Raw genomic sequence first — 20,970 nt, 5'->3', positions numbered from 1 at the left:
CACACTCACCCACACTCACCCACACTCACCCTCACCCACACTCACCCACACCCACCCCACACCACCCCACCCCACACCACCCCACCCACCACCCACCCCACCCCCACCCACACCCACCCCCACCCACACTCACCCTCACCCACACCCCCACCCCCCACCCTCACCCACCCACCCCCACCCCACCCACCCCACCCACCCCACCCCCACCACCCCCCCACCCACACCACCCCACCACCCCCACCCCCCTCACCCACCCACCCACACCACCCACCTCCCCCCACCCCCCCACCCACCCACCACCCACCCACACCACACCCCACCCCACCCACTCACCCACACCCCCACACCCCTCACACACACCCCCACCCCACCCTCACCCTCACCCCACCCACCCCACCCACCTCCCACCCCACCCCTCACCCCACCCCACCTCACCCACCCCCACCCTCACCCACACCCCCACCCACCCCCCCCACCCACCCCACACTCCACCCCCCCACCACCCACCCCTCACCCCCACTCACCCACCCACCTCACCCTCACCCACACTCACCCACCCCACACTCACCTCCCCCTCCCACCCCACCCACACTCACCCACACCACCACCCACACACACCCACACCCCTCACCCCCACTCACCCTCACCCACACCCACACTCACCCACACTCCCCCCCACCCCCTCACCAACCTCACCCACCACCCCCACCCCACACTCCCCACCCTCACCCACACCCACACTCACCCCTCACCCACACCACCCTCACCCCACCACCCACACCCCTCACCCCACACTCACCCTCACCCTCACTCACCCTCACCCTCACCCCTCACCCTCACCCTCACCCCTCACCCACACTCACCCTCACCCACACTCACCCTCACCCTCACTCACCCTCACTCACCCTCACCCTCACACACCCACACTCACCCACACTCACCCTCACCCACACTCACCCTCACCCACACTCACCCTCACCCACACTCACCCTCACCCACACTCACCCTCACCCACACTCACCCCTCACCCTCACCCTCACTCACCCTCACCCCTCACCCTCACCCACACCCTCACCCTCACCCACACTCACCCCACTCACCCACACCTCACCTCACCCACACTCACCCACACTCACCCACACTCACCCACACTCACCCACACTCACTCACACTCACCCACACTCACCCACACTCACCCACACTCACCCACACTCACCCACACTCACCCACCACTCACCCTCACCCACACTCACCCTCACCCACACTCACCCTCACCCACACTCACCCTCACCCACACTCACCTCACCACCTCACCCTCACCCACACTCACCTCACCCACACTCACCCTCACCCACACTCACCCTCACCCACACTCACCCTCACCCACACTCACCCTCACCCACCCTCACCCACACTCACCCTCACCCACACTCACCCTCACCCACACTCACCCTCACCCACACTCACCCTCACCCACACTCACCCTCACCCTCACTCACACTCACCCTCACCCACACTCACCCTCACTCACCCTCACCCACACTCACCCTCACCCTCAAACCTTCACCCTCAACCCCTCAACCCCTCTCACCCTCACTCTCACTCACCCTCACTCAGCCTCAACTACTCCCCCTCACCCTCACTCACCCTCAACCCCTCACCCTCACTCACCCTCAACCCCTCACCCTCAACCCCTCACCCTCAACCCCTCACCCTCAACCCCTCACCCTCAACCCCTCACCCTCAACCCCTCACCCTCAACCCCTCACCCTCAACCCCTCACCCTCAACCCCTCACCCTCAACCCCTCACCCTCAACCCCTCACCCTCACTCACCCTCAACCCCTCACCCTCACTCACCCTCAACCCCTCACCCTCACTCACCCTCAACCCCTCACTCTCACTCACCCTCAACCCCTCACCCTCACTCACCCTCAACCCCTCACCCTCACCCTCACCCACCCTCACACAGTGCAATAGGTCTCAGACCATTTCAGTTAGAGCTTTTAGAAATGTTTATGGCTTTTTTTATTTGTAATTCTTTAGCATTGGCTACAGGAAACAAAAATGCTAAACATTTACAAAAAAAACCCATAAACAATTCTAAAAGCACTAACTCTAATGGTGCGAGACCTATTGCATTTCCAATGCTTGTTTTTTAATGAAATGGGTCTAGTTGTAAATGCGTCCCCTATTTCCATAAGGTTTTGCGGCTATCAGTGACAATGCAGCAGGTCCATAAGAATTAATGGAAGCATGAGTGGCTCGGGCAAGCAGCTGAGAAAAGCTTTACCTGGCTAGAGCAACCAGCATTCATTAACACTAGAAGTCATTTCCTTCACAGTTACAAGCTCTTCTCTGCCATGTCAATTTCTTCAGATGTCAAAGGAATTTGACAACTGAACAATCAACATCTTTCATTTTGGGGCCAGTGAAGATTAAGTCAGATGCAAATTGAGTGCATGGAGCACGATAATGGGCACCAACATCTATATGGAGGCCAGACCCCATTTTCAGCCGACATCAGGAGATAGCCATTTAGTAGCTTTTATAAACTCATGCCCATAACTCAAAATGTATTCAACAGGTTCATTTGCTTCATACTTAGGCAAAAAATATGTATTCAGTTTCTGTTTTACACATTAACCCAATTTTTCTAACACTACTTGGTGCTTATTTTACAATAACATTTCCAAACAAATATTATAAAATCAGGATAAACAATAGAACACGTGAGGTGATGAAAACTAAAATTGTAGAATCAATAATAAATGTTCACTGATTTTAAATTAAATAAGCATAACTAGCACTTCCGTATATTAAATGTTAACAAAAGTAGGTCTTTGAAATCAATTTTGATAGGCTATTAGAACAGAACAAAAAACCTGTTAAAAACTCTAAGGGGCCGATTACGATGTTTAGAAACTGTCCCAAATTAATGGGTTCTGGACTAGTTTCCTGTGAGTCCGGATGACTGATTGAGATGCCTCCCAACATCGTTCGGTTGAAGTCGCATTGACTTCAATGGGAGCTTGTGTTCCTAACAAGCACACAGGCTCCCATTGAAAAAAGGGGTGGTTGGGGTAAACCTTCCACCCTGTGGCGGGCACCCCATGGTGCCTACCACATTGTGCATGGGGAAGAAGGACCCTTGGGTGCCCCCCCACGGGCCACATTTGGACACCTCCGGGTGAAGGGTGGCCTGTAACGGGCCCAGATTACGGCAGCTGTTTCATCTCGGGCACACCGAATTGGAATGGCTATCCGAATCGGTCATCGCAAACGCTCATCCGGAAATAGTGTCGGCTCTGAAAGACTCGGACTGTCCAGGTGCCTTTCCGAACCGAGTCGGCCTGCTCGAACGGTTACCAGGCATCATAATCGGTCTTTGGGAAAACTGTATGATTCGGTAAGAAATAAGGGTTCTGAATCAGATTCGACATTACCGAATCCATTCCTAACGACATCGTAATCGGCCCCCAAGTCTTGATTATTCTGCATTACAAAACTGACAACTTGGACACATTTTCCCCATCCTTACCAAGTACTAAAAAATTGTCTCCTACAGGAAGATTTTGTAGCTTAAAATTAATATAAAATCTTCTAACACCATGGCTAAAACCGATTTGGGGGGGGGGGGGGAAGCCTGCTTATTGCAAATGTACAATTTAAGTGCAGGCATGGTATGAACATGGGGGAAAAGTTGGTAAAAAAAATGTTTAGCTTAGCAATTATCCTCAAACACGATTGACAAATTTAGACTTAGAATCTCTTTCGTTTTATCTAAAGATTATAAACAAAGACATGCCAATTTCATTTAGAAAGTTTCCCTCAATATTATTTGGAGATTTCTTTCAAAGTTAATATTTTTAAAGTTACACCTGGAACTTTAAAAGGTGGTGATAAAAATACTGATCACTTGAGAGAATGCTTGAAAACGTATTGCTGTTAAACCCATTTCCAGTCTTAAAATTTCGTCTGAGTTTAAAGACATATGCCAACCTATGCCAGGAGCTATTGCAACTCTACTTTTTGAAATTTTTGAATGAAGTAAAACTCATCTTTCAATAAAAAAAAAAAAGTCCAATAGTAGGGATTTTGGCAGTACAGAATTTCATTAGGGAAGGAACATGTGTCACCAAAAAATTGGAGCAGGCACATCCCAAGAGGTAACAAACGCTAGTTGCATTTTACAATTTCTGGACAAAAACATTAACCATAGTGACTCCCAGATAAAAGAAATGCATGTTTAAAAATCAAATGAACACTAAGCTGAGGAGTCCATGAGACCTCATAAGTATTATCTTGGTCCTCTTTCCACGGACTAAAAAAATTGTGAATCTGCACACATAGCAAATGCATCAAACTGTCTTTGTAACCCACTATGGTGAGATTAAAACAAAATCAACTGCATACGTTAAGGTGGAAATATCCTGATCTAATTCGGAAGAGAGGAGAGGGATGATTTGATATTATTAGGGAGATCTGATAAATAACACGAATAGTAACAGTGATAATTAACAACTTGACATCAGGCCATTCTGCAAATGATTCAAGAAGAAGATGCAGGTGTTCATCACAATAGTATGCAAACCCAGGAGTTAGAGTGAAGATTCACAAATGGTACAAAAAAAGTGACAAGGAATGCACAAGACATTTAATTATTACCATAACTTAGATTCACACTATCAAATGTGCTACTAAAAATCGACAAAAGCAACAAACATTTTTACTTTGCATTTTTTTTGCATATCATTTGCAAACATAATATTGTTTGTGTGAAACGTGACTACTTTAAATCCCCATCATCAAAGGCAAAAAGCTGTTTATTACAGACCCAGTCTACAAGCTGAAGCAAAATGAGTGTGGCAAATATATTCCCTGTTACATCCAGCAAGACAGCAGGTCCATAACAAGTTGGATCTCTCTTTTATGCAAGGTATTACATGGCTTCTTTTACAGAAATACAGTTTGAATGGATGCAATGTGTGAAAAAGTGCTTATGTAAATGGGCCCAGGCTCCTTATGTTTATTTTAAAAAATGTAATTGATATTATCAGGTCCCTTGGCGCAAAAGTTATCAATACAACTGTCAATAATTCAATTAATAGTTATTTGTTCCATGTAAGATAATGGACTAAATCAAGTTGGCTGAATATTAACAAGTGATTTCATCTATAAGGATAGATTTTTTAATTGTATCTTTCCTTAAAAGTCGCAACTATACTGAACCAGTAATCATGTGAACATATTTACTGCCAACATCTTGCAGCTTGTGTTTCTCATTCCAATCTGATGTTTTGAGAAACATTTTTCACTTGAATAATTCTAATATTGTCCAAAAGTAGTAGAATAAAAAGGTAATAAGGGGCTGCAAACACACCAAGTACCAATTATTAAAATAAAAGGTAAAAAGGCAATCATGTGTGGGCTAATAAAATTGAAGATGGATTGAGTATGCTCCAGGATGACCATCCAGTATCACAAATTCTTATATAGGAATTAAAATACATTAAAAAAATGTATAAATAGATTATATACATAACAATTTATCATTATATCCATATGCAAGTGAAGCAATACATCAATAACGTAAGGAGTACGTTTATGGACTTAATTACCTATAATGTCACAATGTGTATATATGACTATAGCAATCTATAAGGGATACAATTTTGAAATACAGGGAGATAAATATGCAATTTTAATTTTTTTTAATAAAAAGTTAATTTACAGGAAAATGGAAAGCATGAGTTTTTAAATGTTTATCCATTCGTGTCGATATGGGACTATCTAGTACGATTTTAAATCTCCTGATTATTTTACATATGCATACCATGTTAAAATATTTATGTATGTATATCTTTTATATGTGGTAATAAAGCTAAATATGTATACTGTCCTCCCACTGCAGGAGAAAAAACATGCCTAACCTCCCCAAACCACTACTCTATGACGCATCCTATTCCCCTTCCAAAATATATCCTGCGTTCTCCCTATGAATCATCCCAACCCTATTTTGCTACTATTAACGCCCAAATAACATGCTCACATGTCCACAACTCCCACCGCTCCCAACATCATCATATATTTTCCTCTACTAATCCGCCTTGTGTTAAGGAGTAGAGTGCTACTCGCCGAAAAGCGATTAAACGCCTCATCAGGCTTAGTAAGCATTATATAAATACAATTGCAACTGATATAACCTGGGATGGTTGTTGTCTCTCAAAATTCCTACTTGTTTTTTCATTAAGAAAATTAACAGGGGGAGGAGCTTCGCCGGCGATCAAGATGGCCGCGTGAGCTCGGAGCTCCGAAGACCTCCCGATCCTCCGCAATAATCCTGATGCCTATCCTGTCCCACAACTGTGGGAATCGATTGCTGAGTGGGTCCTGATGCGGCGCCCGCTTTCGGAGTGAAAATCGGACATTCCTGGACCCCGTTAGCTCGACGGACCTTGGTGGCTCCGCCCGTGATACTGGTCTATTGCTGTGGCGCGCAGCGGTGCTCCCATGCGGGCGCTTCTTTGTCTAAGCCGGGACCCCGTGGTGTGTGACTCCGGTATTTGAACGCTCTGGTACTCGGCCGATGTATTGGACTCTGGTGACATCGTTGAGTGTGTGGCGCACCTTCCACTGGACTTCCTGGTCCCTGTTGATCGTCTTGTCGGCCGCGCCAACATGGCGGGCAGAGGGGACCTGGACAAAGGCAAGCCCCAGCGGGTCAACAGAAAACCGTCCCAGTCCCAATCTACCATCCCAGAGCGCTTCTCCCAGTCGAAGGGCTCGCCGGTTCTGGCAGGCCGTACCAAGGACCCGACTAGGGATCGATCGCCGGAGGACTCTGAGATAACGCTTCGGGACGTTATGGGTGCAATCACGGGAGTGCAATCAGAAATGCATACTCTCCGAGAAGAACTGTCCAGCAAGGTCGACTCCCTGAAGATTGAGTTGAACCTCATCAGAACTGACCTCGGGAAAACCAACGACCGGGTCAAATCGCTGGACCTCAAGACGGCTAGCCTGATCACCGACGTGTCGGATATACAGACGGAGGTGCGTGACTTGAAACTGGCGAACGGTATGCTGGCGCGCCGGCTGGACGATTTCGAAGGCCGTGCGCGACGCCAGAATGTTCGCATTACTGGGGTCCCGGAGAAGGCCGAGGAGGACTCAGTGGAACTTTTCGTGGAGGAATTGGTGCTTAAGAACTTAATGCCCGGTGGCTTGAGTAAGTTCTTCTCTGTGGAGCGGGCACACAGGATACCGGGGGGACCGCCGAAGTCTGGCGCCTTCCCTCGCCCAATTATCGCACGGCTCTTTAACTTTAGGGACAGAGACGCTATCCTGCAGGCATCGAGGACCGCGGGCCCTCTGCGTTTCCAAAACTCCGAAGTTAACTTCTTTCCAGACTTCACCCAGGCCGTGCAGAAAAAACGTCAGAGTTTTACAGGGGTGAAACGGCGACTGAGGGAAATGGGCCTGCGGTACTCCATGCTCTACCCAGCCAAGCTTCGGATTGAACGTGACCACCGGACCTTGTTCTTTGACTTTCCAGATGAGGTGGGACACTGGCTGGACACCCTTCCCCAGGAGCGACAGGAACCGGCTGACCAGACGGAGGAGACCACCGGAGGAGCGGAAGCACGGGAGTGATGGTTTTCAGTTTGACTTTCCGTTAGCTGGGTGACCGTATGGGACCTCAACTTCAGACATTGCTGCTATTGGTTTTGACTCTTTTTGTCTTTAATATGGGGGATGACGGGGGGCGATAGGATGTCTCCTTTCTCCTCTGTAGACTTCTTGTAGATTAGTTAAGGGGCGACAGGCACACTGCTAGTTGGGGTGGATTATAGTCTAATGCAGGGGTGCAGGGTGGGGGGTAGTTGGGGTGTGATGTTTCAACCTTTTTTTCTGTCTTTTTCTTTGTTCTGGCTGAGGGTTCCTTGGATTGTTATGTCGTTGCGGTGGGCGCCATTGCGGGGGGCGGGGAGGGGGTGGAACCTCTTTGACGATGGGGGGTAAATCTCTAAACTTGCTGAGCTGGAATGTCAACGGGTTGGGGGACCGCATTAAGAGGGGTGTGGTGTTGCAGATGCTTAAACGTTATTCGCCTGATGTCATTTTCCTGCAGGAGACCCATCTAGTGGGACACACTTGTAAAGCACTGAGCAGACGTGGGTTCAAAATGGTGGCACACTCTGGGTTCTCTTCGGGATCACGAGGGGTGGGCATCATGGTGCGCATGTCCCTCCCGCTGGAGGTGGAGTCAGTGACTGCGGATGAGAGAGGCAGATACGTGGCTGTGGTGGGTAAATGGGAGGGCCGTACTTTGGTTTTGGTTTCAGTTTACATTCCCCCGGGGTTACAGGAAACTACTTTTAGGGACCTGGCTGCCGCCATTTTGGGTCTCCCCGAGGGCCTGTTGTTGGTGGGTGGGGACTTCAACTCTGTCGTGTCCGGGACCCTGGACCGCTTCCCATCCAGAGACCTGCGTCCTTCCCAGTCCTGGTTGCCTGACTTTCTGGGTTCAATGGGGATGGTCGATTGTTGGCGGTTGATGCACCCCTCCCAGCGGCAGTACACGTTTCTCTCCGGCGCCCATGGTAGCCTGTCTAGGATAGACTACGTTCTCACCCCGGCGGCCCAGGCGCAGTCCGTATCCACGGCGCGTCTTCTGGCTAGGGGTGTCTCGGATCATTCCCCAGTGTGGGTTTCCTTCGATTTCCAGATCCCCGCGTCCTCGCGAGTGGCTCCCATTAACCCGTGGTACTTCCGTGACCCGAAGTCCAGGTCGCTACTGACCAAAGCAATGGATCGGTACTTTGCCGAAAACACCGGCTCAGTTGACTCAGCAGTCTCCCTCTGGGAGGCTTTCAAGACCGTACTACGCGGCGAGGCCTTCTCCTTGATTGCGGAGGCCCGCCGCCGGCGGGATGAGGATGTTGTTCGGCTGGAATCCGACCTTGCTGAGCTAAACTCCCAATTGGAGCTAGATCCCTCTCCCGAACTGCTTCACGCGCTCTCCCTTAAACAGTCCGAGCTCCGCGCGACTGCCACGGATGCGGCGAAAGCCCTGAGTAGGGAGCAACAAGGTAGGATATACGACGCGGGGGACAAGGCTGGTAAGCTCCTGGCGTGGCTAGATAGAAGGGAACTCGCGTCCCGAGTGGTCCCGGAGTTGGTGGGAGAGGATGGTGTCACCTTGACCGACCCGGCCGCAATAGTTGGATCCTTCGCGGACTACTTCGAGGAGGTCTACGCCTCGGCGGACCCTCTTCCGGAGTCTGCGTCGGCCTCATTTTTGGACGGCATGGAGCTTCCCTGTCTCTCGGACCTTGAGCGAGACGACATGGATCGGACACTGACTGTGGACGAGGTGGCCCTGGCCATTAAATCCTTGCGTTCTGGCAAAGCGCCGGGGCCTAACGGCATCCCGGTTGAGCTCTACAAACTCAGGGCTGACTCGCTTGCCGGGCCTTTGTTGAATATGTTCCTTGAGGCCCGTGCTGTGGGGGAACTCCCCCCCGACCAGCGGTTGGCCACCATCGTGGTGATACACAAGGAGGGGAAACCACGCAATCTTTGCCGGTCTTACCGACCCATCTCCCTTTTGAACGCTGAGCCTAAGATATTGGCTAAGATACTGGCTAACCGGCTAGTGGGCGTGATCTCGGACTTGGTCCACCCTGACCAGTCCGGCTTCATTCCGCACCGGAACACGGCGCTCAACCTGAGACGGCTTCACGCAGTAATGGCACGTTCGCACCTGCTTCGTGAGCCTGCTGTCCTCGCTTCTCTCGACGCCACTATGGCCTTCGACTCGTTGGAGTGGAATTACCTGTGGGCGGTACTGGCCAAGCTGGGGTTTGGTCCCGCATTCATTGGCTGGGTCCAACTGCTATACTCTGCACCTCTGGCCAACGTGGCGGTTAACGGTCGGCTATCGGCCTCTTTCGCGCTACGCAGGGGCACTAGGCAGGGTTGTCCGCTTTCCCCGCTACTTTTCGCTCTGGCACTTGAGCCACTGGCGGCGTGGATCAGAGCGCACCCCGATATCTCTGGCATACCGTGGTCCCCGGGATTTGAGGACCGGGTGTCGCTCTATGCTGACGACATCCTTCTATACCTCACTTCTCCCTGTCACTCGCTCATAGTGGCTTTCGACCTCTTGGGGACTTTTGGGGCCCATTCGGGCCTGGTAATCAACTGGACTAAGTCCTCGCTGTATGTACTGTCCGGAGATACGCCGCGTCTCCCCCGGGGGTGCTCAATCCAGGTGGCCCAACAGGGCTTCCGGTATTTAGGCATCTATGTGTCGCGGGACTCCCGAGCCCGTTATTCGCACAACCTCCTTCCGCCGTTGGAGCGGCTGCGCCGGGACGTCGAGGGCTGGCGGAAGTTGCCGATATCCCTTATGGGCAGAGCGGCCCTTTTTAAAATGATGGCGTTACCTCGTTTCCTGTATGCCCTGCAGAACACCCAGGACCCTGTGCCAGCTAAATACTTTGAGCGAATCGAATCCCTCCAGCGGGCGTTACTGTGGGACGGCAGGCCGCGGATTGCGCTGGCCAAGCTGACTATACAGAGTTATGACGGGGGTATTGCGCTGCCTGACGTGCGGCGATATTACTGGGCGTCCCAACTTGTGGCAATCAATCACGGCCTCTACGGACCGGCGGTTAACCCAGGCTATGCTATGGATCGATGGCTCGTGGGAGACGGGAATTACTACAGAGCGTTATACTCCAGGTCTCTGGATCGGAAGCTTACGGGTCCCACTAAGACTATGGTTCATATCTGGCGGGCAGTTACTAAAACACTGGGCTGGCACAATAGGGTTACCATGGCCACCCCGCTGTTTGATTCGGACATGTTGGGGAAGTTGTGGCACACGAAGGGCTTCGACAGGTGGGACACCATTGGGATATCCAAGGTTGGGGACATGGTGGCCAGGGGTAGGGTCAAGTCTTTCGAAGTGTTGCAATCAGAGTACCAATTGGCGGCAACGGAATATTTCCGACACGCCCAGCTTACCCATGCTCTTTCCCCTTATGTGTCGGGGGCGGAGGTGATCCCTGAATCATCTCCCCTGGAGGATCGGGTGTTGGACGGCCACATGCCGGACAGTGCTATCTCCCTGACCTACAAAAAACTTATTAATGTGCGAGTTGATTTGCTGGTACGATTGAGAGAGCTTTGGGTGCATGACGGAATTGAGGTGGATGACGAGGAGTGGCAATCGGCGATTTCCTCTCCTAGAGAAGTGGCAATTTCAGCGCGTCTCCGCCTGGTGCAACTGAAGATACTGCACAGGGTGTATGTCACCGGTCCCAGACTAATACACATGGGGCTGTCTACGGATGGCATGTGCCGAAGGGGATGTGGAATGCTTGGGACCTTCCTCCACATTATATGGGAATGCCCTTGTGTGACCAGATATTGGACGCGTGTGCATGCCGTGATGGAAGAAGTGACTGGTGTGACCCTGCCGGCTGAGGCCCGGAGATGCCTCCTTAACATCTGGGGCCCGACTGACTATAGTGTTGCGCAGACCCGGTGGGTCACCCTGGGTAACATGGTGGCCAAAAGAGATATTGCCCAGAAGTGGGGTGCGCCGGCTCCCCCCTCGCTCAGCCTCTGGGAATCGAATATGGACTGGTGCATGCTGCGTGAGAAGACGGTGTATGTGGCCAGGGGCAAGCCTAGAATGTGGATGTCTGTGTGGGGAGCCTGGAACTCCTATAGGGGAGACATCTGCGACCCCCCCGTGGAACTCGATACCGAAACCCTGCCTTCCCCGTAGTGCCCCATACCCGGGACTCCACTGTATGTCTCCTGCTGGGTTACCCCCCACGTACTTCACAGTTGCCATTCTTATTGTGCACAAGCTTGGGTGTTGAGCCTCCGACCCCCTCCCGCTATAATAGCCCGCTATATCTGTAATGTCCTCAGCCTCCCTCTCTTTCTTTTTCGCTGCCAATCGTGCTTCCTGCACACCTTTTTCTTTCGGCCCTTTCTGGGCCTCTCTACCTCATGGTTTATTTATTTTTGAGTTCACTCTTATTCAAAATTAAACCTGACTGCTTCTGCTTATGGTGTTGTGCACGACTTTTCCTGTTGATTCCATGCTGCCTGGCCTCCGGGATGTATGGCTGAATAGCGGTGTACTTTTTTTATCAATAAAGGTTTTCCAAAAAAAAAAAAAAAAAAAAAAAGAAAATTAACAGATAATGGTCACTTTTTAGGTCTCGCCTACAAAGAGCGCATGCGCTGCTTAGGAGTGCCTTTAGCCATCGGTCTTCACTTTTCAAGCACTGCACTCGTGCTTGTGGTGGCATCCACCTTGCAGGAGCGTGCAGCAGCGCACCACGAGCGCAGTGCTTGAAAAGTGAAGACTGCACATGCACCACTCCCAAAAACAGCTGCTGCTTGTTAATTAGTGCAGCCGCACCACTCGCGTGTTTGGCTGCTTTTTCTCTCTCTCTCTTGCCTTTGATCTTCCTCTTGTTGGTACTAGGCACGTACCCGCCCGAATTCAGAAAGTAGCACTAATGTAGTGGAAACGTACCAACACGTCTGGCCGCATAAAGCTATTCTAAAATATCTGCCTCTGTTATTTTAAGCAAAATGGTTGCATTAAGTCATAGGATTGTCTCTTGTCTCTTAAAATGTGGGATGCATGATCGTAGCAATAAACTGTAACTCTGTATGAATTGCATAGTTTCACCTTGGTTGCTCCGGCACGTATTCTCCCCGTTCCTGGAATGTTGAAGTGCTCCGTCATCTAATTGCACATTGTGTTGCCCTGCCTGTGTATGAGTCAGGCGCTTGGCTCCTCGGCCACTGAGATGTGCCTGTGTGAATCTTCCATCCACTCTTAATGTGACAAGACTAGCGCGGCACTGATGGCAAGAGGTGAGTGCGCTGACACATGGCAGTCTGTGGCTTTGATGTGGCTGGAAGAGCATTCTTACTTGCGCTAATGTATCTCCTTTCCAGTGGTATAGAATTTGGGGAAGGGGTGTGGTTTGTAGATGTTAGAATGATGGGACTTTTCAGGTAGAACTTGTTGCTCAGTGCAGTTCCTTGCCCTTTCTTCACTCTCGAGGACTCTGATGTGCTTTGAGCTCCACTCCTGTGCAAGTGAATAGATCTGCTTGATTCGGTGGTAAATGCTGCCCAGGGCAAGTGTCACATTGTGTCTATAGCTTTGCAGAAGGAATGCAGAACTGTCACAAGCAAATGTACCACATTTTGTAGTAATGTGGGCTGATGTGAGTGCCAGAGCTAAGCAGCTCTCTTCAGATCACTCGATGCGTTTTGCTCGCTTTGAAGAAATGAACTCTGAGGCGTGTGAGGTCTGTTTTACCTTTTACAAAGCTACCTGATTCATCCCATCACCTGTTGAAGCCAAACCTAAACTATCACACCTTGGCCACCGTAAATTTTAGTTGTGTCCATAAAATATTTTTTTTCCTCTGTCTTAGTTTCTTAAGTATCATTGTTCTATAGTAATGTATTATTATGCACACATGGAAGAGAGTAATCGTTTTTTGTCTTAAAGCTGCAATGTGAATTTAGTAGGTGTTGCTTCGTGGTCTGTACCAGTTGTAGGAACATTGCCCCGGGAGTGCAGAGATAGTTTATGCCTGCTGTTATGCTCCTGTGGCAAGTTTGTTTAAAAAACAGAGGCCTTGCAGTTACTTATGCAACCTTTTCTGTAATATACATTGCACCGGTGAAAAGTTGATGCCCATGGTTTTCCGAGCAGTTAAAAGTGGAAACAAGCATTGTCATAGCCAACAGGTCTCGCTTTTGGGCCCTTATAAGTATTTAGTTAAGCAGCACAATATCCTTGGTGCAACAACATCAACTGTTGCATGACTAAACACTTATAAGGTCCCAAAGGCAAGACCTATTGGCTATGCCAATGCTTGTTTTGTTTGCTCTAGCTTAAAGTTTGTTAAGAATTACTCCTCATATGCAATAAAAATGTAGTCAATTAACGAACGAGGATCTCTACTTCCCCAAGTACAGTTACCAATTTGTCTGTCTTCAAATTGACCATTAAGAGCAAAATATAACCCAGGGACTGGGTTAACAGACTAGTCTCTTGTGTATCACTATGCTATTATGAAATGACTGTACTGGAAGCCCTTAAACAGCCTAGGAGTATGGCCTGAACAAACTTTTGTACTTGTGAAGGATTGTGGCCAAGTTAGCTATTGGTAACTGCCCTATATGTTGAATTCGACGACTTGTCTTGTATAAATCGAAGCTAGAAAAAAACATTCAATGTCCTGAAATGGGAGGATAATACGACCGCTTCCCACCTAAACGCAACACCAAATTTTAATTTAACAATCTTCCTGCACTGATCAACTGTACAAAACAAATTGATTTATAATAGGAAAATGACATAATTTAGCAGATGTGGTATTTTTAAAGACAGAATTAAAAAAAAAAAAAAAAAAGACTAGTTAATCTTTCTTAGATTTAGGTTATTGTTGTCTTGGGATGTCTAGCAGTATGTACTTTTTTATACATGCTATTTGAGGATAAAAAAAAAAAAAATTAATACACATACATACACACACGTCCCACCTTTCCCAATAAAAGTATCCACAAACGGCCTACGGTTACGATGTTTGGAGTCATGTCACCATTTGTTTTTAATTAGCGTGTTCACTACGCTACCGTGCTCACTGGCCCCGGCTACTCTCTTGCGCCATTCTTTTTAACCAACCCTCCCTTCAAATGCCACATGCACAGCCATGCCAATGCTGTTTGCAATGAGAAACTTGTGCATTCACTGTCATGCTAGGCCCATTGCTGTTGACTTGTAGAAGGAAGGCAGGCAGCAGAATCGTGTTTTGATAGTGGCGGCAGAGGTAGCGAGGCCTCTGCTTACACACATGGCTCCCGATTTTCTCTACTGTGCTCACTTTCTGATTTGGTACAGGCATTATAAAATGCAATCTTAACTTTAAGGCAAGCATCCGATTAATCTTATATTTGACCTCACAACTGCAGGTTCGAACCCCTGAGTGTCTGCTCAGCCCTTCATCCTACCAGAGGCCGAAGGACTAATTAACATTCATTTGGTTGGCAATAAACAGCTGTTACTCTGCACCAAAATGCAGCATAATCCAGCCCCCCCTTTACTTGCACACTGGGATAACTCATTTTCGCCTCCTTTTTAATTTGGCTCCTGATTTTCTATACTGTAATCGCTTTCTGATTTGGTACTGGCATTATATAATAGGATCTTCAACAAGAAGCTGAAGAGGGAAGGTATTCTCAAGGTCACCTTCCAATCATCAAATATTCAAACACAAAGAATCTGGCGTTCTCGGGCAACACTCACATTTTGCGTAGGACTGGTGTAGGGGGATTCTTTTTATTTCCACCCAACCTCTTCTGCTCAATATACAGTCTAACCTATTCCTCTATGCCCATTTCTCTAATATTAGGTATCAGAGTACTTTACATAAGTACTAGTTCCATTACAGAAATCTGCCCGGTGGGTGCTACACTTATAAGGTCCCAAAGACGAGATCTATTGGCTATGCCAATGCTGGTTTTGATTGATGATTTTGAAGAATACCTGCTGAAACAAACTCATTGGTTTTCTAGCCCGGTTCCCTAGTACGGAGGAATTTCTCTCTTTTGCTCATTGTGGCTAACAGACTACCAGGGGTGAATGGGAGAGTGAGGTATGCAACTATCCATAATTTACAGCTCTCTGAATGCCAAATAAAAGTCACGGGTCATCACAGGGCACAGTGGACTAGCTATGATCAAGGTCACTGGTGTGATGTGGCAACCTCACAAAAAATGTGATAATATCAGCAGCAAAGACACTAGGCAGAAACAAGCTCCTCAGTTTGTCATGTGCTGGGAAGACACAGTCTGCTTGAAATTCATACTAGGCCATACAATCCTGGTTTCCAAACTGTGGTAAGTAGTGATGCTGATATTTAACAAGTCGGATATTTGTAGTTCTAGAATATAAATGCGCAGGGATCAAAACCTGTTTAACACTAGTCAACTGTCCCATCAAACCCCAACATTGCATGACTCTCAGTGGAAGAGATTGCGAGACACTTAGGAATTTGCTAGCATACAAGAAAGAACCATGAAAGAATGTTGAAATCAGGACCTGAAAAGACTACATTCAATTACCTTGCAGAAATGTACACATTAACATATATTTCAGGAAACTATTGTTATGTGCTAGGAATTGGGTACTCAAGAACACAGCAGCCACAACATGGACTATTGTGACCATCTTTGACTATACCACAGATGTTAAGGCTACTTAACACACTAACTAGAAGTAATAGTGACATACAGGTCGTTGACAGATGGGTTGCATTAGAGGTATTCCCTCACATACGTCAATTTACATTACAGTCGGTGACAACTAAATAAACACTAAAAAAGTATTTCAGTTAACAACTGTATAGTTCAACTCAAGCAAATTTAACAAATAGCACCTAACGTTAAGTAAAGCGGATGCCCAGGCAGAAAGTGAAGTCACCAACATGAACTCCATAATTAAAAAAAAAAAAAAAAAAAAAAAAAGGACTTGCCGTGCTTTCTACATACATCCTGCCCTGTTAATCAAAAGGATCCATAGTAGGAGTACATGCCGCTGATACGCGGCCTTGGATGATCAAGACTTCGAGCCCCCTCTATTCACAAGTTTTAAAATGTCAGGTCCCAATATGAGCAGCAAGAAAGTGCCAAACAGCAGGGCACTGCACAAGATTTAAATAGCCACACTAATGCAAGTCCCGGGCACTGCCCAGAAAGGTCAGGTCAGAACTGTACTCTACTTGTCCCGGCTACAGACTTCCTCTCTGCTTGACAAATGAATAAAAAACATGGGATTACGCGTGGACGAGATTAATTCAATCCATGGCCGGACAATAAAAGAGCACAATCCAAACATACCAGATGGAGTCTGGCAAAGTTTTACAATCTAAAGATTTCTGTTCCGGTTGTTGAAAGAGAAATGACGGTCATATGTGGAATCAAGTTCCGTAAGAGTAAGAGTAAACTAGGAACATGTTAAAAAAAAGAATGATTATTTTCATTCAAAAAGTGTTTCCCTCAGTCTTTAATTTAATTAAAACGATCACTTGATTATCGGATAAGAAACGAAAGGCTTTCCTAAACGGGGGCCACAACAGGATCCGAGGAAGGAACCTAGTTTATAGATGACATATATAGTGACCTCAGCCTCAGCAGCCGGCAGGCCAGTGTTCACTCGCTGACCCAAGAGGGCTGCTGGCACCGGCTTGTGCGGGGGTGGGGAGGCGTCAGGCATGCGGCAGTACTTTAGGCAAGCAGATACACAGGGACATACTGCAAGAAACGGCAAGATCGGTAGACCGATTACATCAACTACCAGGACTACCTCTACCGGGCATAAAAGAAACAGGCCTAAGGCGGGGTCGGTTTAAGACCCCTGCGCTACTAAATTTAGTTTAAGAACGTTCTACGAAACCCACACTCTGCCATTACATGCTTTCCCATAATAACACCGGGCGACGGAGGTTGGATGACCCTCCCACTCACTCCGTCCCGAATAGCGCGTGCTACCCCCTCCTCCTATCGGCTAACGAAGACTCACCGGTTCCACGGCCGCCATCTTACATCGATCTGCTCGCGCACACTACGGACCGGGACACCAAAGCATTCAAACCCGGTTGGTTTGAAGCTAGCCACGTGACATACAAGGCCGTTGCAGTCGATGACTGAGGCGCGTGCGCGCATGCAGACTACTGGGTAGTGTAGTGCCCAGCGCTATCTACTTCGCCTCCTGTTGCGTTCCACTTCCACGCGCTTCTCAGAAAATCGTGGCCTGGCGTGTGATCCAGGCGTCATGACGTTATTGCGCGAGTGGTGAAGACGTCTTTGAGACTGGTGTGGGTGATGAATTAAAGCGGCGACAATATTTTTTGACCAAGAGTGGACGTGAGATAGTTTGCCAAGATAGATTTAAAGTGGCTGAGGTTCCGAACCTGGTGTGATCTGCAGCAAAGTAAAGCACGCCGTTCAAAGAATAAAACACAGACCCATAGCAATTCATACCGGGCTCGGTGGAAATCAATACCAACCAAAATCTGAAATAACCATAGCTCTGATACATATTATACCATATGCTGAAAAATACCAAGGAGCGGACTGGTTACTAATTAAAAGCTGTACATAGGCTATCTTGTGTGTGAGTACTGTTTTAAGATGGCCGCTGCGCACACGGATCTTGAAATCGGAGGAAGAGTGCCATCGTTTATTTTTTAGGTCTCGCCCTATTAATCCCCGCAAGCGATAATAGGACGAGAGTTTTGAGGGCAAATCAAGCTCTGAAACCACCAGGCGGATTATGTCGAGTGCATGTGCTCGTGAACGCGCTTACCCATACATGCCAACATTTCACAAGATCAAAGTGGGAGATTTAAAAAAAAAATCGGGAGAATGGGACTTTGAATTGGGTTACTGGCATGTATGGGCTTTTGAAGTGTGCTCCCAAGTCAAAAAGGAAGATCATCCTGAGTGATTCTGAAGTCATTCCATGACTTCAGCCAGGCTATTCCTGCAATTAACTGGGGATGTCATCCGAAGCCATCCTGAAGTCTGCCCACAGGGCAAAATGTGTAAATGAGATGACTTTATCTAGAGTCATCAAAGAAACTACTCCAGGATTAGGGCCTGATTACTTCAGTGGAAAACGTGATGAGCTTGAACTACTGCCGGATGATCCCATGCTGATTACAGGATTAGGGTGGATTACTCCAGGATGGGATTACTTCAGTGGAAAACATGTGATGACCTTGTACTACTCCAGAATGATCCCATGATAATTTCAGATTAGGCTGGATTACTCCAGGATGATCCTTTGAGTATTTCAGGATGGGGCTGTATTATTACAGAATAATTTTGTGATGACTTCAGAATGAGGCTGCATTACTCATGGATGATCTAAGGATAACTTTAGAACGTGACTGGAACCGTACTAGTTGATTAATTAATAATGGGTATGTATTACCGCAGGATGGGTTCTGTCTGTATTACTGCATGGCGGTGTAGTAGTAATACTTGTTTGCCATTCACAAGATGTTAAGAAATACAGTTTTATTACTTTGTTAGCAGAGCAAATAATGGTTAAAAAACAAGCATTGGCAAAGCCAATAGGTTTTGCCTTTTTGACCATGTGACTTGCCAATGTCTTTTGTCAATGGTTTGTAGTATCGGTTAAAATGAAAAAGCATTGGCAAAGCCAAATGGTCTGGCCTTTGCAAGAGCTATTGTCTTTGCCAATATGTTTTAGCCATATTGTACACAAGCGTGGCTGGTCAGCACGGCTAAAAGTGGGGTAAAGAAGAGTTGCATGTTGAAAAGTGGAATGTGATGAAGTAACATAGATTCTAGCGACAGAGTGTCATGGAGTGGTGTAGAACAGAGTGGCGTAGAACAGAGTGGTGTTAAGTGTTGCGTAGACTAGATTGCTGTGGAGTGGCATAAAGTGGAGTCGTGTAGGAGAGTGGAGTAAAGTGTTGTAGAATCGAGTGTCTGAGTGGAGTGGCATGGAGTAGAGCGGAGTAGTATGTTGTAGAATAGAGTGGACTAAAGTGGCATGGAGGGGGTTAGGTAGAGCGTTGTTGAGTAGTGTTAAAGAGTGACATAGCATGTAGTAGTGTTGTAGAGTGGAGTGGCAAAGAGTCGAGTAGAGGTTTATGGAGTAGAGCATCACCGAGTGGAGTATCAAAGCTTATAGTGTGTTAAAGTGCAGTAGCCTAGATTGAGGCAGTGTAAAAAACAGTGGTGCAGAGTAGACTGGCGTAGAGTGCACTGGTTAAGTAGAGTGGTGTAGAGTGCATTGGCGCAGAGTAGAGCGATGTAGAGTGCAGAGTAGATTGCAGTGGTGTAAAGTAGATTGTTTCAGAGAAGAGGGGTATAGAGTGGAGTGGTGCAGGGTAGATTGCAGAGGTGTAGAGCAGAGTAGTTAGACAGTAATATTTTATGTTAGAGGAGCTCTGACAACTTTTAGACCTGGTGCCACTGAACCTGCCGCACCATTGAAATGATGACCCTATTGCCTGCAAGCCAACTGCACTTGTGGTTGCCTGTTTAGGAATAACATATAGCAATACTTGGTGTTTAGTAGGGTCCCTGGAGCTTTTGGTCCTGATGCCATTGCACCTGCTGCACTATTGAAATCATGGCCCTAGTGCTAGCTACATAACTGCACGTGTGACTGCCTGTTTAGTAATAAAAGATAGCAATATTTGGTGTTTAGTGGAGTTATGACAACTTTTGGCCCTGGTACCACTGCACCTGCTGCACTATTTAAATCAAGTCCCTTTCAAATGCAAGGTAACTGCAATTGTGACTGCCTCTTTAGTAGTAAAATATAGCATAGTTCTTATGTATTAACTTTATTTTTAAGTGAGTGAGTGAGTCAGTCAGTGAGAGTGAGTCAGTCAGTGAGAGTGAGTCAGTCAGTCAGTGAGAGTGAGTGAGTCAGTCAGTGAGAGTGAGTCAGTCAGTGAGAGAGAGTGAGTCAGTGAGAGAGTCAGTCAGTGAGAGAGTTAGTCAGTCAATGAGAGAGTCAGTCAGTCAGTCAGTGAGTGAGCCAGTCAGTGAGAGTGAGTGAGTCAGTGAGAGAGGGTGAGTCAGTCAGTGAGAGGGAGTGAGTGAGTCAGTCAGTGAGAGTGAGTCAGCCAGTCAGTGAGAGAGAGTGAGTCAGTCAGTGAGAGAGTGAGAGTGAATGAGAGTGAATAAGTCAGTCAGTGAGAGTGGGAGTGTCAGTCATTGAGAAGGAGTGAGTCAGTCAGTGAGAGTCAGTCAGTGAGAGTGAATGAGAGTGAGTCAGTCAGTCAGTGAGAGTGTGAGACTGCAAGACATAAGATCGTAGAGGACTGGAAACCAAATGCAAAATGCCATGGAATAAAGTGAA

At 47.7% G+C, this 20,970-nt stretch overlaps 2 protein-coding genes across 2 annotated transcripts in view; both read right to left on the bottom strand.

Moving 5' to 3' along the window:
- The window catches only part of EIF4E (eukaryotic translation initiation factor 4E), a 262,166-nt gene extending 244,482 nt beyond the window's left edge, over positions 1 to 17,684 (bottom strand). The window contains exon 1 of the mRNA XM_086961961.1: positions 17,644 to 17,684. Coding sequence (XP_086818087.1) covers positions 17,644 to 17,661 — 18 coding nt within the window. The 5' untranslated portion in view covers positions 17,662 to 17,684. The remainder of the gene's footprint in view (positions 1 to 17,643) is intronic.
- The window catches only part of LOC147728074 (uncharacterized), a 755,421-nt gene that overhangs the window by 662,422 nt on the left and 72,029 nt on the right, over positions 1 to 20,970 (bottom strand). The window lies entirely within an intron of this gene.

Source organism: Lissotriton vulgaris, chromosome 3_1 (assembly GCF_964263255.1).
Source record: "Lissotriton vulgaris chromosome 3_1, aLisVul1.2, whole genome shotgun sequence".
Classification (NCBI taxonomy): Eukaryota; Metazoa; Chordata; class Amphibia; order Caudata; family Salamandridae; genus Lissotriton; species Lissotriton vulgaris.
Note: the sequence above shows the minus strand (reverse complement) of the source record. Positions and strands in the feature narration are given on the sequence as shown.